This window comes from Myotis davidii, unplaced genomic scaffold (assembly GCF_000327345.1).
Source record: "Myotis davidii unplaced genomic scaffold, ASM32734v1 scaffold166, whole genome shotgun sequence".
In the NCBI taxonomy this organism is placed as follows: domain Eukaryota; kingdom Metazoa; phylum Chordata; class Mammalia; order Chiroptera; family Vespertilionidae; genus Myotis; species Myotis davidii.
The window spans coordinates 412468-429360 of record NW_006297385.1 but is presented as its reverse complement, the minus strand read 5'-3'; the positions used below and the strand labels follow the sequence as shown (position 1 = coordinate 429360).

The window sequence follows — 16893 nt, the reverse complement described above, 5'->3', positions numbered from 1 at the left end:
GTGCCCGCAACCCAGGTACATGCCCTTGACCGGAATTGACCCTGGGACCCTCCAGTCCGCAGGCCGACGCTCCATCCACTGAGCCAGACCGGCTTCGGCAAGCCCCAGCTTCTTAGCCCTGCACTAACCTCCATGAGGCCCTTCTCTGCCCCGCCGCACTCTGCTGTGCCACTTTGGTCCTCTTTCCATCCTCCACCAGGCCTACCACTGCCATGCCAGGGCCTTTGCACATCTAGTTTCCTTTGTTCAGGAGTACGTTCCTCCCTGACATCATCACCTGCTGAGCATCAGGGTGTCTCCACTCCAATGTCACTTCCTTGAGGAAGCCTTCCCACCACCCCAGGCTGGGTCAAGCCTCCACCTCTTGTTCATAGGCCCCTGTTCATTTCCTTTGTGGCACTGAAAATAATTATCATTTGAATATGGCAGAGAGCAACCATCTCCTTATTCCTTCAGGCCTCAGGCAGGTGTCCCTCTGGGAAGCCCTATCTGACACCCCTCCCGCTGGGTCAGGCACTTCCCATGCCCTGTGCTTCCCCAGTCGCAGCCCTGATATGTCTAGGGTGTCACTGAGGACAGATCTGCCTTTCCTGAATGGGACTTCCATGAGGACAGGGCCCAGATCCACCTTGGTCACTGCCGGGTCTCCAGCCCCACCCAACACAGGCTGTCCCCCAGTGGATGTTTAGGGAGGGTTTGAGCAGGCCAATCAAATGACAGCTTGGGTGCCGGCAGGTTCTCCCCGGACCTCCTAGGGTTACAGGCCAGCTCGGCGTTGGCCTGGCTGACACTGGAGGTGCTGGCCATCCTGCTCAGCCTCTACTTGGTCACTGTCAACACCGACCTCACCACTATCGACCTGGTGGCCTTCTTGGGCTACAAATATGTTGGGTGAGTACCACCATCTCCCCTCCACAAACAGCCCCAGCCCTGGGCCTCTTCCTCAGACCAGCCTTCCCCTTCCCCTCTTTCTCCCAGGATGATTGGTGGAATCCTCATGGGCCTGCTGTTTGGAAAGATTGGCTACTACCTGGTGCTGGGCTGGTGCTGCATGTCGATCTTTGTGTTCATGGTAAGTTGGGGCTCAAGGGAGCATGAAGTTGAAGACACAGGTCCCTTGGGCAGATTGGGTTCCCCTGAAGACATCCAAGCAGAGGATGTCAGGTGGAGAGTTTAGACCAGAGCTGCATTGCTGAACTGAGGACCCCTGGAGTGGGTGCCACAGCTTGAGGTTCAGGAGGGCCTCCTGGAAGAGGGGGTCTCCAAGCTAGGGCCTGAAGGAAGAGAGGAGCCAGCCAGACTGCTAGGGTGGGCGGGTGCTCACCTTCACAGCACTCTCCTTACATCGTGGACTTTCCTGCCAGGATTTTCTTTAAGATGAAAAAAGTTTCAGCACCCCTGACGTAGCTTGTTTGAGGGCTCTTTGTGGGGGTGCTGGTTAAGCTAGGCCTGGGTTTGATCCCAAGCTTAGCTGGATCCTGGGAAGATCACTTTCTCCTTTTCAATCTCAGTTTCCTCTTTTGTAAAATCAGGATGATAACTGCACCTCAGGATACTTGGGGGACTTAGGGTGAGAAGCAGAGGGCACAAACTGGTAACTTGTGGGCCACATCTAATCATCAGATAAACTTTGACTTAGATGTTATTTACAAGATTTTTTTAAAAGGCATTCTGGTTTGTGTTAAAAATTATTATCTGGCCAGCATAAGCAGTGACAGCAGCCAGAGCCACGCCGTTCAGACAGGGTAATCACCGTGCAGTTCCTCCCTAACTCACTTAGGGGCCTGGCCTGGGTTTGAACCCTAACATTTTCTCAAGGCCTTGGGAGGAGCATCACCATCTATCAGATTCGGGGAAGCCAGGGAGTCCCAGAAGTGGAGATGAGCGCAGCTGCCCCTGTGGAGGGAGGGAGAAAATGGGAACTGCAGAGGGGCAGGGACTGAAAGTGTCCAGGAGCTCCCACTGGCGGGAAGGGCTAAAGGGTAACCTCTACCGGCCCCAGATCCGGACGCTGCGGCTGAAGATCCTGGCGGAGGCTGCGGCCGAGGGAGTCCCAGTGCGCGGAGCGCGGAACCAGCTGCGCATGTACCTGACCATGGCTGTGGCGGCAGCGCAGCCTCTGTTCATGTACTGGCTCACCTTCCACCTGGTGAGGTGAGGGCGCCGGGCCCGCCTCTAACTGCTGCTCCTGCCGGCTTCTCTCCGGGCCACCCGCCAGCCCACCTTTGCCATGGCCCCCCAGCCCGAGAAGCTCTGCCCCCGCCCCCACCCCAGGTGCAGAGCTCCCCTGGGGCACTAGCCACCCCCAGCAGACGGCCTCTGTTCTGGAAACAATAAACCTTCATGAGCCCAGCTTGGGTAGCTCTCCTTGGTGGCTGTGCGGTTGCCCACAGGGGGCAGGCCAGGCCCGCTGGAGAAGCGAAGGGGACGGGGGTGGTGGTGGTGGGGTGGGGGTCGTCGCGGTTCACAGTTGCCTGCAACCTGGAGGCCACCAGAGCTGAAGGTTTAATGAGCCTGGCCCAGGCCCGTCAGTGGGAAGCCTTCTTCCCCTTTTTCAACTTGGGCTTCTTGACCTTGACTGGGGTGCTTCCGTGAATCTCTACAGGGTGGGGCTGTGGGAATAGGAGAGGAGAGGGGGTTCCTTGGTGAAGGGGCACCCACTTGGGAGGGACAAGTCCTTTACCTTCACCTCCATGTCTGAGTTGCTGGAGCTGCTGTCAGAATTTGAGGAGCTACTGGGCCATGGCCGTGCTAATTGAAAGCATAACAGTGAGGCCAAGGGCTGGGCAAGTTGAAAGCCTGAGCTTGGAACTCAGGGCTCTGGGGTCAAAAGCACCCAATTCCACCATGCACCCCCTTCTCCCACAGGATATGCCCTGTCGAGAGGTGATTAACCCTTCCGTTAGCTGCCCCTGCTTCTGACAGGCCCTGAACTTTGGGGGAGCTGTATTTGGGGTCACTCACCTGGCCTGCTCCCTGTAAGCTTTTGGAGGTGGACTCCAGGGCTGCTGAGAGAAGTTGGCTGGATTGGGATAGGAAATGTCTTCTGCACACTCCCAGGAACACGGGTCCAACTCTATGTGGTGAGAGAAGGTGTGTCCAAAGTGTGTGTGTGTGTGTGTAGGGGTGGAGCAGCGTGACATGCCCTCAAAAGGAATGCTGAGGAGTCCCTCCAGACCTTTGTTCAGAGTCCTAGCTCTGCCTCAGCCCCTCCCCAGCACCGCCCAACTTTTCCTCTGCGCAATGGGGAGGGTGGACAGTTAACTGCAAAACAAAAAAAAAACCATTTCCCTCCAGCCTTGGCAAGTGAGGTGGGGCTGTGTGATTGGGAGTTGGGGTGGGCAGTTGCAGATTCCTGAGGAGGGGACTAGAGCTGTCATCAGCTTCCCCCAAAAGGGTCAGATGCCTGCTTTTGCTTTTGAAGAAACAAGAGGGAGGGTGGCTCCCTGTGGCCTGTATGCGTGAGAACACTCACTCCCTGTGTGCTTACTGCGTGCCAGGTGCTGTTCTAAGGGCATCGTGCATTATTACTCACACTAGCAACCCCTCTGTGGCTTGATGACAAGTAGTCTAAAAGGGTGAAGAGTGTGAACTTGGGACCAGCCTGCTGAATTTGAAGCTCAGCTATACCACTTAGTGGGGAATTCTGAGGACAGTTGCTTTGCTGCCCTGTGCCTCAAGTTTTCTCAGCTGTAAATGACAGTTACCATATGGGGTAAAGGTAAGAATCAGATGGATTAGTTTCCTAGACCTGTGCCTGGCGCAGAGTAAGAGCTTACATTCATATATATATAAAATATATTAAATTGATTTCAGAGAGGAAGGGAGAGAGAGAGATAGAAACATCAATGATGAGAGAGAATCATTGATGGGCTGCCTCCTGCACGCCCCACACGGGATCCAGCCCACAACCTGGGCATGTGCCCTGATTGGGAATCGAACCATGATCTCCAGGTTCATAGGTCAATTCTCAACAACTGAGCCACACCAGAGGAAGTGCTTATGAAATAATGTTTGGGCTTTTTAAAAATAAAAAGTAGATATTGTTACTGTCCCTGTTTTACAGATGAAAAAACTGAGGGATCAAACAGTTAAGTAAGATGACAAGGGGCAAATGCAGCAATGAACAGCCTAGAGCTGGAATTCACACAGGGAGCGTGGCTCAAATCTGAGCACCTGGAGGGTGATCAGGGGAAGGGGCAGCTGGCAGAACCCAGCCTTCTCTCTCCACACTGGGCTGGGCCACTTGCTCCCGTCACTGTCAGCCTAAGTTGTCTACGTTTCTCTCCAGCCCAGCCCTGCCAGCAGCTGGGCAGCCTGTGGCTGGGGCCTAGGGATGACAATGTGCAGTCATCAGCCTTGTGCACCCAGGTCTCTGCTCCAAAGTCCATTCCTCAAGAGCCTGCCTGACTGCCAGCTCCACAGAGTCCGGACTTTTTATCTCTCCACTGCTTGATGGCCAGCACAGCCCTTGCTATTATCTTTAAGTTATCTTGATTCTCACTCATCCCAGCAGCATATATTTATTGAGTACCTACAATGTGTCCAGCACAGTGCAAGTGCTGGGGGTACAGAGGTGAACAAAACGTCCAGCCTCCTGGAATTGATATTCTATGTGGGAAACAAGGTAAAAATGTATAGTATTTTAGAAAAAACAACAGAAAAACTGGAAAGCAAATTGACCAATGGTTGGTGAATGGATAGGGAAAATGATATATCTATACAACAAAAAGGATGAACTGGCACATCCATGCTACATTACGGGAGAAAGGAGCCAGGCACAGAGATTACCTGTTATATGATAGCATTCATGTGATGTGCTCACAGAAGGCAATTAGAGAGACAGAGTGGTTGCTGAGTGGGAATGGAGATTAACCGTAAATGAGCAGGAGGGATCTTGGAGTCGGGGGCGGTAAGAAAATGTTCTAAAATGGACTTAGAGAGACAGTTGTGCCACTTGGTAAAGTTATTAAATATCACCGAGTTTACATTTGAAAGGAGTGCGTTTTATGTAACTTTTACCCCAATAAAATCCATTAAAAATAATATGTGCTAAGAAGAGAAATGCAGCAAGAAAGGGGACTAGGTAATAACTATGTGGTATGTTGGGGAGGGGTTGGATTTTAGTTGGAGATACCAAGGAAAGCGTCACTGAAGTCATTAAGGAAAGATCTGACGATGAGAAGACAAGCCATGCAAGGATCTGGAGCGACTATCAAGTGCAAAGGCCCGCAGAATGGCAGTGAGAATGGAGAGAAAGAAAATGGGGGAGGATTGGGGGGCGATGTCTTGTAAATCAACGATCTTTGTTCTTTACGCTGAATGAGAAGAACTGAAATGATTGTGTTTTTCCCCACAACTGTATGCAGGATATGAAAGTGGCTGTCTCTCCGGGCAGGTCATAAGTTCCATGAGTGTGGGGACCTCGTCTGCTTTATTCAACACCAGAAGAGCATGGCTCAGAGTTGGTGCTTGTTATTTGGTGAATGAGTGAGGTTACCTGATGCCAGGCACTGTGCTAATCTAATGGAAGGTTAGAGCAAGCATAGAGTGGCCATGAATTTGGATTCCGGAGGTCTATTTGCTTATAGGTAAACCCTCGCTCTACTGTCCTGTGGACAAAGAAGTCAACCATTCTGGGCCTCAGTATCTTCCTCTGTAAAGTGGAAAACTTACCTGATAAGGTAGATGGTTTTCCACAGAGCTTGCCTGGAACAAGGTAAACAGATGCTCAATAAATGTCAGGTTTTATTATTATCCACTAACACAATCTCATGATTCTTCATAAAACTGCCAATAGGATCCTCATGTTAAGCCCAAGGACAGTGGGCTAGAAGGTTGTGGGTAGCAGGATAGTCTTCCAAACAAGACACAGTAGCACTCTGCTGCGCTAAAGTTGCGTGGAGAGTGAATGGGTCTGGGGAGGCCACGGCCTGGTCCTTCAGACTCCTCTCTAATCACTCCTGTATTATAGTTAGGATGTGGCAGCTTTTGCAGAGACCCAAAAGACAAGAGGCTGAACAACATAGCTTCAGCTTTTCTCTACTACAAACGCCTGAGCTGATGGGGGTCAAGTGGTGAGTGGGTGGTATGGGACCCGCGCTCCTCCCATCTGGTTCCCCATCTCTCCAGGGTGTTGCCTTGGACAGGCTGGCCCCTACTGTGGCAAGTTGGCACAGCCATGGCATACTCAGACCCAGGGCGCCTTATGTGCCACATCAGCTCAGCCTGGTTCAGTGACCCTGAGAGGGGACGGTGAAGGTTGGAGAAAAGACAGACAAGAGAAAAAACTGGGTCTGGGTGGGACGCTGCTCCCAGATGGAGAGTGTGCCACGGACTACAAGTCGTGTCTTTATTTTATAGCCAATTCCACAAGGCAAATTAAGGGCATGGTCAAGATGTTTACAACATTCTCGTGGGTTTCAATCCTATTCAGTTACATGCACCTGAACTCTATCAAGCCTGCATCACTCAGGCAGGTGGGGCCACATGTTCGGACCACGGTTTTAAGCTTACAAGTATAGCTGTTGGCTATAATTGTGCTGGGAGGGCCCTGCCCTCCAAGCTGGGACTTGCATGTGGCAATGAGAGGACTGTGCCCTCTCATTAGTACGAGGCTTGAACCTGTCCAAACATTGTAGCCGCTCTCCACACCCCACCATCCGTTCCTCTTTACAGGAAGGGGCAAGTGGAGGGCACAGCACTTCCTTTTAAGTAACCTACCTGGAAGCAGCACATACCAGTTCAGCCAGGACATAGACACATGGTTACTGCAGGGGAGACTGGGAGATAAAGTTTCTAGTTGGGGAGCCACGTACCCCCTAAAACCTGGGGACTTCTATTACTGAAAGGAAGAAGAGGAAAATAGATACAGGAGTCTGTCTCACTACTCCCTGTTGGTGGCACGGTGCCTGACCCAGGTTTACAAATGGAGGCCAGAGCAACGCTGGGAAGGCAGACGCAAATGCTTGGATGGAAAACACAGGTGTGAAGTCCTAAGAGCATGTTCATTCTTCTGCTCTTTGGAAAATATTAGTTCTCAAGGACAGTAGCTTAGGTATGTCCTATCCAGTCTCTGCCTGGCCCCGGCATCTAATGGCACTGCCCTCCCCTGCTTGTTTTATTATTTCTGCGTTAAAGAAATTTTTAAAAACCTACCTAAATGTCTAAGTGATGCTTTCTCCTTTGTGGGAAAAGGGAATGTGTATTCCCGACTGGCCTGCAATACTGATGTCATCCACTCTTCCTCCAGCTTTTCACCAGCACCCGTTCTTCCAGGGTCACTCCAACCCTGATGTTTTTTTTTGTTTTTTATTTTTTTTAATTAAATCTTTATTGTTCAGATTATTTCATTTGTTCCTCTTCTTTCCCCCCATAACTCCCCTCCTTCCAGTTCTTCTCATTTCAGCAGTCTATTTAGCATTTCTTGTAATGCTGTCTTGGTGGTGATGAACTCCTTTAGCTGTTTCTTGTCATGGAAGCTGTTTATCTGAACTTCAATTCTAAATTATAGCTTTGCAGGATAGAATAATCTTGGTTGTAGGTTTCATAACTTTGAATATTTCTAGCCACTTTCTTCTGGCCTGTAAAGTTTCTGTTGAGAAATCAGCTGACAGTCGTATGGGTATTCCCTTGTAGGTAACTGAGTTTCTTTCTCTTGCTGCTTTTAAGATTCTCCAACCCTGATGTTTTAATCACTACAATTTAGGAAGAGACTGCTGGATGCCAACTTTAGTGGCCAGGAAAGACAAGGTGGTGCAGGGAGAGACCCTCCATGGGGGCCCCACACTTCTGCTCGTCTCAAGACTGACACAACTCACTGGAAAAACTGCTTTGAGGCCTGGTTCAGTTTCTTTCTGGAATTTACATGAACAGAGTGCCCCGGTCCTATAAACACCATAATCCCAGTTGTGAACTGTTTTCTTAGAACTTAACCACATCTCAGGAGATGGATGACCTTAAGCATGCAGTAGGCAGGGCCTCGGTTTCCTTTCCCACAAAAGTGTTGCACTGGCCTGAGTCTTTCTGGAATGCTAATAATCAGAAAACTGACAACCATCCTTTGGGAGTTCCAAGTGGCTGACAGCCCAACTGACTGTTGTGTCTGGGGTTTGATTTTACTCTGCTTACCAGCTAGCTAGTAAGATGGCCCTGGAGCAGTTTCCAAAATGCTGGCAAAAGCCTCCAGACTCTTGGGTCTGAGATAAAAGGCTTTATTACTCACAGCAAGACACATAAGCATCAGTATCTGTGTTGGTTTCCCTTGCCACATGGGGACAAAATGGAGGGTCCAAATGGGCCCTCCACATGCAGAGGGTTGCATTACAAGAGTGGGACACTGAGCTTGGGGGCCTTCCACCTTATAGTAGGCAATATACAAGTGTGCTCTTTGGAGCCGTTTCCTCATCCCTCAAGGTGCTCACTGCAAACCTGGAAATGGCCTAGGTCAATGGTCGGCAAACTGCGGCTCGTGAGCCACATGTGGCTCTTTGGCCCCTTGAGTGTGGCTCTTCCACAAAATACCGACTTCTGCACATGGGCCATGAAGTTTCAATTGCACTGTACGTGCGCGCACGTGGCATTTTGTGGAAGAGCCACACTCAAGGGGCCAAAGAGCTGCATGTGGCTCGTGAGCCGCAGTTTGCTGACCACTGGCCTAGGTAAACAAGCTGTCGGGGTCATGCATTTTGGCACACCCAGAAAGATCTGTAGCAGCACGGAGTATTGTTTCTACCAACAGCCCGCTCGCCCTGCTTTTTGATGAATTTTCACATGAATATGCCATTCTGTCAGTCACTGATTAACAAGGGCTGGGGCCATATTTGTTCAGTTTTCTCAGACAGCATTTAATTAGGGCTACAGTTAACAGGACTCCAAACAGCAGTGGGTCGGTCTTGTTGCTATAAGGCCAATCTGCCGTCTGGTTGTGAATGAGCAGGACTCATTCCAGGATATAGTGTAAGGCTGTCATCTGTTAGGACCCACAGGGAGGGCAGGGTGCCCTGATCTTCCATGTCATGCTAATAATCCCAAAGCTTGAAAGCAGCCCTCATGCCCCATGAAGAGAGATTATGACTCATTCTTTCCCACACACAAAAGCACAGACTGCTGGGGCATAGGGCCCAGCGGCTCAGGATTTGTTGTTGAACTTGACTTGGAACACTACCCTGGTTTGGTTAAACCACATGGGCAATGCCACTGAGTAGTTACAGCCTCCATTGCCATACATGGCATAACCCAGGGGTGCTCAGGCAGCAGTGTGTGATTTCATCAGCCAGATTAGGACAAGGCTGTGCAGGTCTGTGTTTATAAATGTCTAGAGGTGGAGCCTGCATTCAGAAGCTGCTACTGATGGGATTAGGCACAGAATTCGTCAGGACTAGCCATGCCTGTCAGTCATGTTGCCAGCTGCAGATGCTGCAGGGCTCAGGTGGACCAGGTGATTGGCCAGGATTCGGTGTTAGATCTAGAGGACAGAGAAGGCTCTGACTGCACCTTTCCCTCCACCCTCACTTCCTGGGGTCTAAGGCCTCCTCCAAGGACTTGAAATCAGTGTGTATCCCATTCCAGTAGGTATAGCTTCACTTCTTCTATCAACACTTACTCATACCCAGACCTTCTGTTTGGGTCAGATATGAGTGGAACAAGTATTCTTACAAATGTACAGGGACAGCCACCATAGGAAGGCCCTTTCTGGGAACTGCCAGTCAGTGACTAAATTGCCTCCCTAAGGTATATGGACCAGGAGGAAGTGAGATCTTTGTGAGGTGATTTTTTAAAAAGTCCATTTCACTTAATGAGGCCAAAGGCTGTGAAGTGTCTACTGAGTAACTTGGCTATTGGCCCATTGTTGGGCAGCCTTTGCAAGAAAAAGAACACCATTGTCAGCCTGTCAATGGTCCAGCCAGTCGAATCCATGCCACAGTTGTTTCAGGGCCCAGTGGCATGGCAGAAAGTGGCTGACCAGCCTGGCACGGCAGCACCACACCTGAAAAGCGCAGGGTGGCACCATCGGTAGTCAATCCACAGGAGCAAGTGGGCCCTGGGGCCTCCCTCACCGTGAGACAAACGGGACATATTTTGACAGAAGCAAGTCATAGTGAGAACTTCTGTGTCAGAAACATAAAGCCCTCAAAAGCTCAACTAGTCTTGATGGTGTTAAGAAAATTTACATGTTCTTCCTACAGCAGTAAAAGATTCCCAGTTTTCTTAAAAAATCCAAACACAACACTTTCATGTAATTAAGGTTTAAAGGTGGCAATGCTTGTAGGTGGAGAAAGGCCTTCTCCTAGTTCCAAGGCATCAGTGAGTTTGAGGTTCCTGATGATGAAGACTTACGTGGATTTAATGGTTGCTCACGGTGGCAGGGTAGGTCTAGGGGAGAGCCACCCACTACTGAGAAACAAGTAGGTACGTGGGCTGAGGCGGAAACCAGCCTCTTCCCTGAAGGAGGCTTCCTTGCTGAGCACGTCCCATGGGCGACCTGCCGTGTGATCTCATGTTACCCTCATCTCCACCTATCTTAGTTTCCTCACTATCTTACAGGTGAGGAAACTCTAGGTTAACAAGTATTAAGTGAGCTATCCACTACTGAATACCTGGACTGGTGGGCAGTCTCTTCCCAATGCATATGCCCTTTCTCTGGACCACAGGCTCTCCCATTTGGGGTTCCCGATGTGTGTAGGGCAGTGCAGGCTTTCCTGCTCACCAACTGAGTCAACTGCAATGACTGAAAGGCTTGGCAGGGAAAATGCCAGAATCCATGAGCAACACCTACCATGGACAAGGGAGGCCAGGAAGGAACAGATGAGGTATTTGCCAACTTGCTTCTGAATAGATTTTTAAGCTCTGATGGATGCAGATCTTCCTTCCAATGTACAGAATGTGTCCTTTTTGGCTCGAAAGATTTCTAGGAAGAAGTTTATTAGTTATTTTGTTCCAAGGAGCAGCCAAAGAAAAATTGGAACTGTCAGATTGCATAGGGGCACACAGGCTGGCCAAGTACCTCTGCCCACTCCCGAGCCAGAGTCCAGCCTTCTGAGTCACGAAGGCAGGTGGAGACGGAGCATGTTCCTTGATGTGACCAATTTACCCAGCTAGAACAGTCAGAGGCTGACTGATGGTCACCTCCCTTATACCCCGCTAGAGTTGGTTCCTGGAATAGGCCATTGCTTGTCCCAGGCAAGCATAATAAGCCATTTTTCCTTTACCTAAAACAAGTCACCCCCAGTACCTTTGTCATCTTGCCCTGTTCAATAGAATTCTTCAGTGCCTTCAGGACCTCTTGCTGCTCAAGATAGGCTCCAAGTTCCCTTAAAAAACTCTTTGATGCACTGATGGAGTTATTAGCCTTTTTCTTTGGTCTCTCGACCCTGGGAAATTTTACCTAATGCTGTGGGTTGCCTGGATTCTGCTGTGTTTAGGACTATACGTTTGGAAGATAGAGGGGAGGAAAGTGGCTTCCAGAGTTAAGATAGGAAGGGAACACCCAGATAGGCAGCAGAATCAGGATAGCCTGGGGGCTGAATTTAGCCCTGTCCCCATTTCAATACAGGGACTCATGGGAGACCTGAGAAAACTGTAGAACTGCAGGAAAAGATGAAAATCATGAGGCCCAAGTGATCTTGGTTAGAACCACTCCAATTTTAGGAAAGTCTCGGTCTTCCCCTGAACAGGATGCATCCTTATTCCAACCCTCCTGTGCAAAGCAGTGATCCATTTTAGTGGGTCATTTAAAAATAAAAAATCAGCCTTACCCAGTGTGGCTCAGTAGATAGTGTTGGCCTGTGGACCAAAGGGTCCCGGGTTTGATTCTGGTCAAGAACATGTACCTTGGTTGCAAGCTCCTCCCCAGCCCAGGCCCCGACATGCAGTAGGCAACCAATCTATGTGTTTCTCTCTGCCTTCCCCTCTCTCTTCCAGTCTCCCTAAAAACCAGTGGAAAAATATCCTCAGGTGTAGATTAAAAAGAAATTAAAAAAATCAATTAAAGAGCAACCCTCCTGCTCTTATTCAGTGAGATATGGCCAGAATTTTAAAAAAGAGAATTAGAATAGAAAATACCAACAACAAAGAAACAAACACCCAGAGCTCACCATGGGTGGTAAGGCTGTGTTGTTTGATAAAACTTCATGGGCACTCATGTATAATGCAAGATATATTTCATTCAAAAAGATCTGAAAGATGCTCTTTTTAAAAGGGTTTGTTTCAAAAAAAAAAAAGTTTGTTTCTAGAATGGGACATCTCATGTAGTGTCCTGTGATAATTTTGGTAGAGTTTAAATTAGCAGTCCCATAAAGAAATAAAGCACATGCTGACATATATTTTAAAAGGGAAGACCCTTTTTATTGAACTGGTACATTTTACTCTCTTCCTTTCAGAATTCTAATAAAAAACCCTTTTTGTTTACTTAAAAAAGAAAAACCCACAAACCAAACAAAGGAAATTTCTATGATGGGGAAGGAGGCAAAAGGCTTCAACACAAAGAAAACTATACATGGAGTAAAGAAATCAAAGAGGAACTGACTCTGGTCTGGGGCCAAGCCACCCAAATGTGAACAAAGCAAACCTGCCCAGAGGACCAGGAAGCCCTCTTAACGTCTGAAGTAACAAACAGACCAAAAGCCCTAATGATCACAAAAATACAAATCAATCACTCTATTTTAAAAAGCACACACACTTTCTACATTTGTGCCCCCACCCCCAGGTTCTCTTCATCGGCAGCGGGTCCTGAATCCTGAAGCGACGTGGCCTCTTGGGGACAGGGCATTCACAGCACATATGTGTTCTTCACCAGATGCTCCTTATCGTCCCCGGAGCTCCAGACAGTGCGGAGGGTGCGCTCCTGGTTCCTCCGCGCCACTCTGATCAGGCAGACCACGGAGGCTCCCAGCAGGAGGATGAGGACCATCACGAACAGCCCCGCCAGGACCACCACTGGGGATGAGAGAGGCCTCAGAACCAGTAGGGCAGCACAGAGCTTAGGAACAACACAGGTGCCCTAGGGGCTGAAGGTAAGGACCAGCATCCCTTGTGCCTAACATCCCTCCGCCCAGCCTGGGAGAGTCTGGAGAACTGACATGGCCCATCAGGGAGGTCATCAGGAGAGTCCCTACAGTCCTAAGAAGCTGGTTCCTGAAACAGGGAGGTGCCATGTTATATTCAGACAAAGAGCAACTGTATGCCTTCTTTCTGAACAAACAGCCTCACTTCAACTCTCTATTTCCCTCCACCGCTCAGGAGCAAGCTGTACAGGAGTCCTAAGCCCTTGCACACCAGGATGTAAAGATCATACATGTCTGGGGTGTATGGAAACATAAAACCCCAGGCTATGTGTTCATATACCACCCCCAACCAGCCACAGAGAAAGGTGGGCTGCAGGTGGCTGGGAGGCTGCCTGTGGAATGAGGTAAGGGTGGAGGCAAGGGTGTCATTGGAGCAGTGCCAGGAGGGGACCCTACTGCTCCTAATGGCTCTAGAGAATTTAACATTGGTCATCCTACTGGTCGTTGAAGATGCTTTCTTTCCAGGTGGGTTCCACTAAAGCAGTGATGGCGAACCTATGACACGCGTGTCAGAGGTGACACACGAACTCATTTTTTTGGCTGATTTTTCTTTGTTAAATGGCATTTAAATATATAAAATAAATATCAAAAATATAAGTCTTTGTTTTATTATGGTTGCAAATATCAAAAAAGTTCTATATGTGACACAGCACCAGAGTTAAGTTAGGGTTTTTCAAAATGCTGACACGCCGAGCTCAAAAGGTTCGCCATCACTGCACTAAAGGAATGTGGCTCCTGTGGCAGCTACCTGGTTCCCCTTTCCCCACTTGGCTACAGAATCAGAAAGGGGTGAGTCCCTCTCCATCTTTACCCCACCAGCACTCCAGATATGGGCTGGGCTGCATTCAGCCTAGGCCTGGCAAACCAGTTCATTTCACCCCTCCTCTAAAATAGAGCAGGCAGCAGGCCAGGTTGGGACTCCTTACCAGGGCAACAGGTGAAAAGAAGCCAAACCAGTGTGACAGGTCCTTTGTGCAAACACTATCCTCCATGACAGGCTCAGAATCAGAAACAGAAGCGAGAGGCCCAGCCTCCTTATCGGACTATTGACTATACTGCTTGGGGACAGCAGCACTGGCTGTGCCTAGCATACAGCAAGGTTTCCAACTTCCTTCCTATCACCCATGACCAACTCTGTACACTCCACAAAGCAAAGTTCCCTCCAAACCTGGAGTCAGACTCAGGCCTGTATGCAGCAGATCCCCGCATGCCTAACAGCAGGACTTGCCTCCTCCAGTTATTCCCAGCTGCCTCACTCCCAGCCCCCGCTAATGTACACTCTGTGGTGGGACAAACATCAACCACATGCTCCAAGCTGCCTGGCTATTCTTGTGCAGAAATACGACTTTCTACCTAAAGATGTTTATGGTGAAGAATGATGTGTCTAAGACAACATGAGCCTGCAAACCACAGCTGAGTTTAGGCAGGAAGGCAGGCAGGTGGGGGAGGGTAGGCAGCCATTTACCTTTAGTGCTCAGGGGCAGGACAGGATACAGCTGCTTGCCTGGAAGAGAACACACAACCTTGAGGTCAGCTCAGTCCTCCTCCCTCAAAGCTGTCGCCACCTGAAGATCCCCCTCGGCCCTGGGACTTCATGGCAGAATCCTTCTGAGGCACTTCCTCTTCCAGCTCTTCTGAGGTCTTTAAGGCCTTGTCACCTTGGTGGGGACCTAGGACATGTCTGCCCAATAGCCAGGGCCAAAGCCCACCTGTTCCCCAATAGGGAGCCAGAGAAGGATGGAGGCCAGATGACAGCCTTTCTAGGGCCTCGGTTTAGGGATAGGGATGAACTCTGGGAGGGCCATCCACCCGCCATTGCTTCTTGGATCCAGGATCAGACAGACTCACCTGCGCAGCGGCTCATGCATGCCTCCTTGGAGAGATAGTTGTTTTTATTGCCCCAGCACCCTCCATAGATAAAGTTATCACAGGAGTTCTTCTCGGTATCAAAATACCAGCGTGGAAAGGATGCGCGGCAAGGCCCAGTGACCGCCTTGGCAGTGCAGTATTCTGGGAGCGGGAGAGCAGAGGAGCACAAATGAGTAGGGCCCAGGGAAGGGAGATGGAGCTAGAGTGTTCCAGGGCAGTCACACAATTGCCAGCCAAGGGAGAACTGTCTGCTACAGAAACTGGTAAACTACAGAAGTGGCCAGTTTGGCCCCTTAGACACCCTCCCCCACATTTCTAGTATCTTTCTCTTTACAGTCAGACTGTTATAACGGTGATTCCTCTATGCCAGGCACTGTTCTGGGTACTTTCCATGTATTAACTTGGTCTCTAAACGATCTGTCCTGGGCCCCTTATTTCACAGTCAGGGACTCTGAGGCTGGGCCTGCACTCTGGACTGCCTCTCTGGAGCACAGCTTCCTGCAGCACGCTGTGCATGCCCTGCTGCCTGCTACGCTGGGCATCCTCGTGCATTTGACGCCACCTAGGAAAGGCCATGAAGCTCTACGCTACAATTTCCTTAGTGGAGATCCTCCACTGTGTCTCAATTCCAGCTAACTAGAAAAAATACATCTTGCCCATATAAAAGTATTTTTTAAAAGTTATACTTTCTATCATCTAAAATAAAAAATGAATTTTAAAAAATGTTATACCTTTGTAGTTGAAAATATCACCAGAGGGGTCATCAAAATTCTGTCTTCTGGGAACTAAAACACAAACATTTGTATCAGGGAGGCTGGGACAGACACAGGACATGTGGTCTGATGGGGGCTGAGTCTAAAAAGGGCCCACTGAGGGAGTGTGGACACTGGCACCCTATGTGGGCAGCTTTGCACCATTACCTCCAGTGCCAATGGGTTCCATAGCACACACCAAATGAATGCTAAATGGGGAGGCCCGCCTGCCACTCCAGGGGTTGCTATGGAAACTAATCCCAGTCACAATTTCTGGGGTGATGAGGAAGCTGGTCTTGTTCACTCTCTACACAGCAATGAGGAAGCTGGTCATGTTCACTCTCTACACAGCGAGGAGGCCCCTCCCTTACTCTCCTGGGGAAATTTTCTTCTGAAACAGGACTGACACCAGTTATTATGCAAGTATCCCAGGGTTCTGGATGGCCTTGGAGAGGCCAGACTGGGAATAGGGAGCCCAGGCAAAGTGATGGCCAGGATGGTCACAGGATTCCTGGCCTAGCAAAACTGGACAATGGCTCTAGCCTAACTTTCAGCATTCTGCAAGTCACAGAATAAACACTCTCCCACAAGTGCTGGTGTCACAGTCAGAGGGGGTTGCCCTCCAACTGGGCGGGAGCTGAACGACTTGCCTAGCAGGACCCATCGCCTAGGGACTGGCCTTCGGGAAAGCTAGGTTGAACTTGCTAGTGCATTTATACCATTCACCCCAGCAGCCTGAGGCAGAGCCCTTTAAGCATAAAGGAGGAATGGGGTAGCTGCTGTCAGCAGTACAAAGCAAGCTAACACAAAGCTCTAGATCAAGAACTAGTGGGAACGGAGGCAGGTGGCAGAGGAGTACTCTTAGCACAGGAAGCAGAGGAGACAGAACAGGCAAGGCGAGGTGGGGTGAGCAGTGAGACAGCAGAGGCCAGCCTAGAGAGAAGGAAGGGCCTGTGTCACATGGGCAGTGATCACAATTCCCTGACCCACAGGAGGAAGCTGAGGCCAGCTCAGAAGCACTGCAGACTCCCCCAGCTCTCCTTTCTGTTAAAGAGCCAGAAGGTGGCAGCCTAGGCAGAGCCCCTGTTTGCCAATGGTGAGTGAACAGAAGAACTAAGAGGTGGAAGCTTATGTACAAGTCCCAGATTACAAATATCCTTTCACAGTTCCCCATCTGGACAGCCCTCATTCCATCCTGTCTCTTAAAA

At 49.7% G+C, this 16893-nt stretch overlaps 2 protein-coding genes across 5 annotated transcripts in view; one reads left to right on the top strand and one right to left on the bottom strand.

Annotated features, from left to right (window-relative positions):
- YIF1B (Yip1 interacting factor homolog B, membrane trafficking protein) overlaps positions 1-2352 on the top strand; it is an 8632-nt gene extending 6280 nt beyond the window's left edge. For all 3 annotated transcript variants that reach the window (XM_015570072.1, XM_006773135.2, XM_006773136.2), the window contains exons 6-8: positions 736-891; positions 979-1072; positions 2003-2352. In XM_015570072.1, coding sequence (XP_015425558.1) covers positions 736-891; positions 979-1072; positions 2003-2158 — 406 coding nt within the window. In that variant the 3' untranslated portion in view covers positions 2159-2352. The remainder of the gene's footprint in view (positions 1-735; positions 892-978; positions 1073-2002) is intronic.
- A 9967-nt stretch (positions 2353-12319) lies between these two features.
- SPINT2 (serine peptidase inhibitor, Kunitz type, 2) overlaps positions 12320-16893 on the bottom strand; it is a 28656-nt gene continuing 24082 nt past the window's right edge. The window contains exons 3-6 of one of the 2 annotated variants that reach the window (XM_006773134.2): positions 15665-15718; positions 14913-15074; positions 14530-14568; positions 12320-12936 (exon numbers count right to left, since the gene is read on the bottom strand). In XM_006773134.2, the coding sequence (XP_006773197.1) occupies positions 12770-12936; positions 14530-14568; positions 14913-15074; positions 15665-15718 (422 nt within the window). In that variant the 3' untranslated portion in view covers positions 12320-12769. The remainder of the gene's footprint in view (positions 12937-14529; positions 14569-14912; positions 15075-15664; positions 15719-16893) is intronic. The other variant, XM_015570071.1, reaches the window with a different exon arrangement.